Genomic DNA, 8,427 nt, shown 5'->3' with positions numbered 1-8,427 from the left:
GTTTTTGGACTGTGAAAGGAAGCCGTAGCGCCAAGAAAAAACCCACACATGAATGTGGAGAAAATGCAAACTCCACACAGAAAGGTCCCAGCCAGGTTTCAAACCACGCCCTTCTTGCTGTGAGGCAACCATTGCTCCATCGTGCAGCCCGAATCCAACCTAATCCAATAAAGCCAATTTCTGTAGAACTTTTCACAAACTCGCACAAATGTTGCCTAAAAGCAGACAAAGAGCTTCGAATGATGAACATCCGTTGCTTCTCTATTCTTTGAAGTGTGCACTCTGGTGTGCCGGTTCACAGGGGTTGCTGCTGCCTAGCCCAGTTGTTTTTGAGCAAAAGCAGGGTACACTCCATCACAGTACGGCACACTCACTCCAGTATTAAGTAGATAATTTGGCATCACCAATCAGTCTTCAAAACGTTTCTTTGTACTGTGACAGGAAGCCAGATTGCCTGGATAAAACTCACACACTGGAAATTATCCAGCTGGACCCAACAAGAAAGAAAAACTGGTCTATCCAAATACGGAACTATTAGATTAAGTGTGTAATGCATGAAAAGTACTGTGTTTACATTTATTATGTAACATCAGAGGAAAAGTCTAGGTATATTTAACATGTTTTATTGAAGGAAACGGTTGAATTCCAATTTTCTGTTTAATTTTTGTGGACCGTTACTCCTGTTTTTATATGTGTGCTTCTGTAGAAATATTAGAAAAGTGTGCATGTCTCTGTGCATGAGAAAATGAATTTTAAAGGAGAGGTATTGCCTGGAAAAGGAGGAAGATGAATCTGCGGTTTATCATCATGCAAGTGTGAGGCAGACAGGCAAGCCGTGCAAAAATAGAGGAAGACATTCCTTTTTGTTTTTTGAATCAACGGCACACGGAGTTGACCAAAAAACACAATGCATTTTGAAAATATCGCTGTCACTTTGTCCTGCTATGGACATGTGGACACTCTTGAACTTTTCCTGTCTGCAGGAGCTAAAGCGACGCTGTGATGACAGTTGGTTCTCCTGGCAGCGCTCATGCTGTCTGCTGGAAGCATGCTTCATCAGAAGATGCATTTGTTATTCCAACAGACTTTATACTAGATTATGTGGATGAAACACCAAAGATGTATTTTCTTTGTTGCACATTTTTTGTATGTAGAATATGCTGGAGCCTATTGACGCTTTGATTTACAATGGAAGAGATCATTAATTTGAATGTCTGAGTGTAACATTTGTGGAAAGTGAAACCCTACCTTGCAATTGGATCTAATTCTACTATACGAGCAAAGGAAACATTGGTCAAATCCTAGAAAAATTACCTCTGACAGCAGTCATCATTGTGTTCTTTTATTTTGTGGATGTTTTGTGTCGTTTGTGTTGTTTCACTGGCTGTGGTCTCCATGAGGACACACACACACTTCCTGGATTCCAGGGTTGGACGCTGGAGCAGCTCTGGCTTCCCTCTTCTGTAGACGAGGGAGTTAATTTTAGTTCTGACGTTGGCTTGTTAAAATGAATCCTCTGACGTTGTTGGAGGGGTGGTGAAGGAGGAGTGCTTGAAGAACAAATTCCAACTTAAACCCAGACACTTGTGGAGAAAATTGGAGGAAAGTCTGGTCTCACACGCTCGTTTTATCCAGACTTTGGTTTGTGATGGACGCTCTGGCTCATCAGGAGTGCTGTCATGTGACCTTCTCCCAGGTAGGTGGCTGATCAAAAAAAACTAAACTAAACAAAAACTCAAAATTCTAAAAAAAAATTTGAAATAGAAATGAAAGGAATATTAACATGATCTATAAAATGCAAAAAAAAATAACTTTATCAGACACTATGCGTGTGTACAACATAAATAAAACTGACATTTTCAATAAATTTTAGAGCTAAAACATTATAATTTAAATACTGAACATTTAGTAGATATTGACTTCAAAGTTTAAACCAGAAAATGTTCATCCAGGCGGCTTTTTTAGTTCTTGATGGGAAATTCAAGTTATTTATGAACCTGTTGGAGGTGCGGTACATATGTTAAAGACCCATTTAGAAGAAAGTTCTGTTTTTGGAGTTTGTGGCATTTTTCTGATCATGAAGGTCATATAAAGAAAATGAAGCTCAACGTTGCATTTCTGAGTCTTTCTTAATAATAATGTTTGAAAAAGAACTAGTTTGTGTCAGAAAAAATACGATGGGCACGCCTCTGGCTCCCAGCTCCGCTCTGTTTGCAACAGGGAGGGAAGGGGGGGTGGTGCTTCACCTCAACGGTCCCGCCCACAATTCAGAGGCGAATTTGTAATGATGAACTAATTCCTCTTTTGCAGAAATTATGTCCTAGAAACTGACACAGGTTTTTTGATTTTTGGCTAAATACTGCACAATCATAATTAAAACAACTACTGGGAAAACTTTTTACGATTGATCAAAAGATAATCGGAGTGGGAGTTTAAATAAGTAGATTTCATGTAAAAGAATCAAATGTTAACGATCTGATGCCTATCAGGATATTCAGTGAATGTTCCATCCCTTAATGGGATACCTGCGGTTAGCTAAGAGGAGGTTGCACTCATTAGTTTTTCATTGTTTACGTGTGAATGGAACCTTGGTCTTCTGGGCAAAGATGTCAAAGATGGAAAACAGGAAGTGTTTCAGACCCCCTACCTCTGTTGAGGGAAGGTTTCTCCATTTTGACATGGATGGCTTTCTTGACTTTTAAACCATCTGTTCTTTCTGTCTAGAACACACAATTCATTGCTTTTAAAAGAGTGTCCACTGTCCTTCAGGTGCAGGTGAGCTGCTAAGCCTGGAGGTTGTGGCGCTTTACCATCCTTTTGTTTAGTTTCCTCAAAGTACAGATCAGAGCACCCCTGACGGCACTGGATCACATAGACCACATGGATCTGCTTCTACCTCAGTGTTCTATCGTTGACATGGATCTTTTGTTATCGCTGTGTATTGCTGATTTGAAATTAACAGAGATGTTGTGTTTTAGATAAACTTCTGAATGTTTCGGGAACACTTGATGCATAAGGAAGAGAGGATGTTTCTCTGTTGCTCATTCCTGAGAGCTGTGGGTTCATTCTGAGTTTATGGATATTTATAAGTTGAAGGTTTGGTTTCTGTCCTTTGCTGTAGTGTTCTGATTACGCCTAGCGGGTTTTCCAGTGAGTGGTGTGAGTCAAACATGACACTGGTCTGCAGGTTTCCTGTGCACTTCAGTGTTCAGATTCCTCCTTTCCTTGTAAGGAGCAGTCCAAGAAGGGTAAAGAACGGCCCTTGGGTTTTTCTTGATCTGTTTACCAGATGTGACGAGTAAGTCCTTTAACTTCTTGGGTTTCGATTTTGAACCATGTGTCATCTATCTATCTGAACTAAAGTGTGGATGCAGTTCCAGAGCAGAATGTCATTGATCTGTTTTCACTCCTTCCAAACAGAATGAGTGAATTCTCCCCATTATTATCACCATCTCTATGGTGAATATACAGATGTTAAGGGTCCATTGGGGTCCATCTATATGCGCTTCACTGACCAAATCCTTGGTGTTGTGGATGTGGTGTACCCACCTAGGGTCTGACGGTGCTTTGCCACATTGTAGGTGATTGAGTTCATTCTACTCACAATTGATGTCACAGCACCTCTTTCCTTGTATACGTTTGTGAGTCCAGTTCAGGATCATGTCTCTTCCCCCATCAGATATTAGCCTGACATTCTGATAATCACTGCATCATGAAGGCCTTAATCACAACTGTCATTATGGGTGGCGATAAATGGGCAAACCTGTACATGGCATGCCGGTGGCCTACAAGAAATACCAAAGTCTTACACCGCATACAGTCAGCCCGTAGTGAGAAAATACTCATTCACATTTTATTCCTATGGGAATGCTGTAGATCATGGGGAACACTTAAACAACACACAAGGGTAAGTCAGGGTAAAGTAGGTAAGATGCAGTCCTGTCATGAAGATTTTTCATTTTTCCAAATCAAGCGGCCCGTTAGTGCTGGTCAAGTGGTAGGTGTGCGCTCTTTGCTCGCAGCCTGACGGTTAGAGTTTAAGAAATTTGGCAGTCAGAGCAATGTTTGTGTCAGTAGCCTATGGGCGCCCACAGACACTTACGCATCACATGCGTACGGGCATTTTCACACAATCAGTAAAGAGCCATCATGCTACTAACGACTAGACTGTACGACAGCATCCCCCCGATGCCATAGGTCTGTGCTACTTACATTATCCTTACAAATACATCCAGATACATTTACCACACGCGCAACAATGGTTCGTTTCCTTTTTATGACGTCCCTTGAGGGGGCTATACGAACCTCATGGGAACTGCAAGATGGACATCCCAAAGCACTCCCCATGAAGGTCAATCCCAGATGAGGGTGCATGTTACTTAAGCCTTATGCCACACCTCTGAAGTATTCATAAATGACCCAAATTCCCTATAAGCGATCAGAACTGAAACAGCTTCAGGATGAGCAACAAAAGCAGATCCACCTTTTAAGTCTAGTTGCCTTGAAAAAAAGAATCCGGCTAATGTAATTATAATAAATGTATTACCTGTGACAATGTAAATGTATTGATGAATATATGTATTTATTAATTATTTTGTTTGCTTTACAACTTTTGTTTGGATGTCATTAGCTGTCTAAAAGCAAACAATGAGAATTCAGTATTGCGTTTGTTTGTTTGTTAGGGGTTAGCCTGTTCATATCTGCAAGGTGCAGTTAGGTCACAGACCTCTACTCTTATTCATAATTATTTCTTCAGTTTTTTATAACTCAAAACTTCATTATTTTTTCTCAGAGTGTCTCAGAGAAGTTGAATCGTTTGGTGCAATCAGTTGAAAGCAGAGCTCTTTCCCTCAAATCATCACCACCTGTGAACAAAGGTCAAGTCTTTCCTCCCACATGCCTGCACTCCAATTTGGTCATCAGTTAGCCTTCTGACGTCATTCCCACCAGCTGCTCCGTCCAAAGGTCCTAGTCTGACAGGAACTTTTCTCTCACATCCCGAAAGCCTCTTTTCCAGGTCTCATGAAAAAACAGACTTCGAGTGGGTGGTTGAGTATGCCGTACATTCCTCCCGTGGCTTTTGCATTCCTTGCTTGTATTTCTTTTAAGACATTCCTCATGTGGGATGGCTTGGCTCTGTCGCAGCTACACCTCTGGTTAGAAATTTTAACAAAGACCAGAGTTATTACAGTAATAGTGCTGGCTGGCTCTGACATTCCCGTCTCAGTTTCGCAGGACAAAGTTAATGACAGCTACCGCTGCTCAGCGTTCCCAGCTCCTCAGAACCTGCAGATTAGAACAACATTGTGGCTTTTAAAAGGGGACCGTTTGTTTTTTCGGATAAGCCTTTCAGGAAGCAGAAAGTCAGAGGGTAAGACAAAAAGTGGTACTGGGATGTTAGCCCTTTAAAGTAGCTGCTGGTGATTTGCTTCACAGTTTCAATTTAATTTAGTCAGCCAGCGTAATACAGGGTGTTGGTGCAAAATCTTTCAAAGACCCCTGTGTTTAACAGGGAAGGTTCAAAATAAATGTTGCTGTTGTGTTTGTCAGATTATTCTTGGGTTGAACTTTTCCAGACGGAAGTTAAAAAATTACAAAAACTGGTTCATTCAAAGTGTCAACATGCTGCTCTGTTTATTGTAGGTATTGGAATGATTTTAGGTGCAAAGTTACATCATTATGAGGAAAATAGTTTTACTAGAGATCCATTTACCTGATGCTCAGCCAGAAACATGTTCAGACAAGTGCCTGCTCTGCTTGGACTACATCCAATTCAAATCTTTACTCAAATGTTATCTTTAGGAGAAAAACAAAACAAAAAGCCATCAGACATTTCCTTTTTGAAGGTAGGGGAGCAGAGCTTTTCCCGTAACCGAACTTTCCTTTCCCTCATATTTGTCTTAGGAGTCACTCAAAACAGCAGTTTCTCTTTATTTGCAAACTCAGACTCATCGCCCTGCTACATCTGCACCTCACAGTCTTTTTGGGATGTCTGAGGGAGATATTTCAGTGCTGCCATTCCCATCTGCATCTCTGGATTTATCCAAGGAAGAGCCACAAAAGCTGACCAGGCTCTACAGTCAGAAAGGAGGATATCACCTGAGGATTTCACTGGACGGAACTGTGAACGGTGGACGGCAGGAGAACGACCCATATGGTGAAAAAAATGTTATTATTTTTAAAATAACTGTTGTGTCTGATAAAAAGACTACTATTGAGGGCAAAAATGTTATATTTAACGACATGTATAATGTCATTCCCAATAGTGTTAAGGAATTTTTTTAAACCTGAGTTACACTATAAATTATACTTTTCTTGTAAAGTGTTAATGTTATGCATGTTTGTCACACATAAAATGGGAGACGGTGGTGTGATAATGACTGTTGCAGACATCCTGAAGATAAAAGCTGTGAGTGCAGGAGTGGTGGTCATCAAAGGGGAAGCCTCAGGAAGATACTTGGCCATGAGCAAGAAAGGACATCTGTATGGATCCGTAAGTTTTAAATAAACCTGTTTATGATCAAAATATTGCCAGATCTAGTTTTTTAGGACAGTTTTTCTCCAAAAGCTCATTTTTGCACTGTGAGAGTTTGCTCAAATGTTATTTACAGTAATTTATAAAGTCAATAATGTTTTCTACACCCAGAAAAACAGTTGGAAGACAGTTTTATTACACTGTCTCACACTGTTTGTGAGGTTTGTCATAGAAAAAGGATGCAGAAAATAAAGGACGAGTAATTTGATCAACCAGAAAAAATTAAGAAACAATCTCTGTTGCTCACATCTTTCTCTTCTTGTCTCAGCAAGCACTAACCGATGAGTGCTACTTCGTGGAGAAGTACGAGGAGAACAACTACAACACGTATCGCTCTCAGAAATACGGCTGGTATGTTGCTTTGAAGAAGAACGGCCAGCCCAAAGCAGGACCTGACACCCACCAGGGTCAGAAGGCCATCTTTTTCTTACCGCGGTCTGCAGGCAATGTTTGAAAGCAGAGACCAGCGAAAACTGTGGATTTAATTTGACAAATTTAGTTTGCAGTATGCAGTTCCGGGAAATAAATTACTTTATGTGTAATTGAATGTAAAGCCCTGCTTTCTTTTCCAGGCTGCTTCAACGTTTGTCAGTGTTTAGAGCTGCAGACACCTCTGTGCTGATACCTTTTTTTAACTCTGCAGAGGGAAAGTATGTGAAGTATCAGTTCATCTGTCTCACACAAGTTTTTTCTTTGAGCCCCAGTTTGAAATACTACTGACTGGAGACAGAAATGTGCAGACTGAATTTGGTAAAAACTACTAACAAAAACTGTTCACAATTTAATGAAAAGTAAAGAAACCTTTCAGCTTTTTGGAACAACAATCAGTCCACAGATGATTAAGCAGTAAAGATAATTTGCTGACTTTTGAATGTGTATCAGCTTGCTCAAGTGTGAATCACACGTTTTCCTGTGACTGCTCATCTTATGAATATCAATTTTTGGTGCCAATAATTCAGCCTTAAAGTGTATCCAGACTTTTTTCATTTGAAATGTCTTTAGAATTTTTTTTTCAATGGTCTGTGACAATAGTAATATATTGGTGTGAAAAGTATTTACTACATTAGTTTAGTTCTTTTGAACACTAAACGGCGAGCTGAGACTGAAAGGTTACAACTTGATAATTAAATCAGTGTTGTGTTTGTTCTGTAAGACTGAATTTTAAGTGGGTTTGGTTAAAGATATTTGAGTCTTTCAAAGAGGACCAATTGTAAACAAAAACAACGATTACATGCGATTTTATTCTGCAATGTTAAATTTAAATCTATATTTTTATGCATACAATGTGAATGAAGAAAGTGGTAACTCTTTGATCATTTTACAACTAGATCACAATGTATTAACATCAATTTTGATGTATGTAAAGTACTTGCATATTAAATGTTTCTTTTGTTATATTTATTTTTCTATACTAGCGTTATTTAAGCAGTTTATACACAAGCAGTGCTTATATGATTAAAAAAATGTAATTTCAACAAATAAGAAAATAGACTTTTACTATTCACATATATATATAAACACATATAAATAAACACTTACACACACATATACATATACATATATGTACATACACACACACACACACACACATATATGCATACACAAACATTTGTATTTATATTTGGTTTCTCCTCCAAGCTTGGGTCCTCTACCAGAGGCATGGGAGCTTGAGGGTCCTGCAGTATCTTAGCTGTTCCTAGCACTGCGCTTTTCTGGACTGAGAGGTCTGAGGTCTTTCCAGGTATCTGTTGTAGCCACTCCTCCAGCTTGGGGGTTACTGCCCCGAGTGCTCCAATTACCACAGGCACCACTGTCACCTTCACTTTCCATGCTTTCTCCAGTTCTTCTCTGAGTCCCTGGTATTTCTCCAGTTTCTCATGTTTCTTCTTCCT

The 8,427-nt window shown here is 39.7% G+C and overlaps 1 protein-coding gene across 17 annotated transcripts; it reads left to right on the top strand.

Moving 5' to 3' along the window:
• The first annotated feature begins 1,407 nt into the window (after positions 1-1,407).
• On the top strand, positions 1,408-7,932 carry LOC101168387 (putative fibroblast growth factor 1). Of its 17 annotated transcripts, none has more exons than XM_020708690.2 (6): positions 1,408-1,696; positions 4,793-5,041; positions 5,803-5,846; positions 5,947-6,157; positions 6,390-6,493; positions 6,804-7,932. In XM_020708690.2, the coding sequence occupies exons 2-6, from the start codon at positions 5,023-5,025 to the stop codon at positions 6,987-6,989; spliced, it is 564 nt and encodes a 187-aa protein (XP_020564349.1). In that variant the 5' UTR covers positions 1,408-1,696; positions 4,793-5,022; the 3' UTR covers positions 6,990-7,932. The 17 variants fall into 17 exon arrangements, with proteins under 17 accessions (XP_020564349.1, XP_078786439.1, XP_078786444.1 ...); XM_078930313.1 differs by having other exon boundaries at positions 6,363-6,493; XM_078930318.1 differs by lacking the exon at positions 5,803-5,846 and having other exon boundaries at positions 4,793-4,965; positions 6,363-6,493.
• The last annotated feature ends 495 nt before the right edge of the window (positions 7,933-8,427 follow it).

Source organism: Oryzias latipes, chromosome 14, assembly GCF_053564925.1.
Source record: "Oryzias latipes strain Hd-rR chromosome 14, Olatipes_Hd-rR_3.1".
In the NCBI taxonomy this organism is placed as follows: Eukaryota; Metazoa; Chordata; class Actinopteri; order Beloniformes; family Adrianichthyidae; genus Oryzias; species Oryzias latipes.
Note: the sequence above shows the minus strand (reverse complement) of the source record. Positions and strands in the feature narration are given on the sequence as shown.

Coding starts and splice junctions, on each gene's coding strand:
- LOC101168387 (XM_078930311.1), top strand. CDS start 5,056: ATGCCGTACATTCCTCCCGTGGCTTTTGCATTCCTTGCTTGTATTTCT. Junction 5,847..5,946: donor CAGACATTTCCTTTTTGAAG/GTAGGGGAGCAG, acceptor TTGCAAACTCAG/ACTCATCGCCCTGCTACATC. Junction 6,158..6,362: donor GCAGGAGAACGACCCATATG/GTGAAAAAAATG, acceptor ATAAAATGGGAG/ACGGTGGTGTGATAATGACT.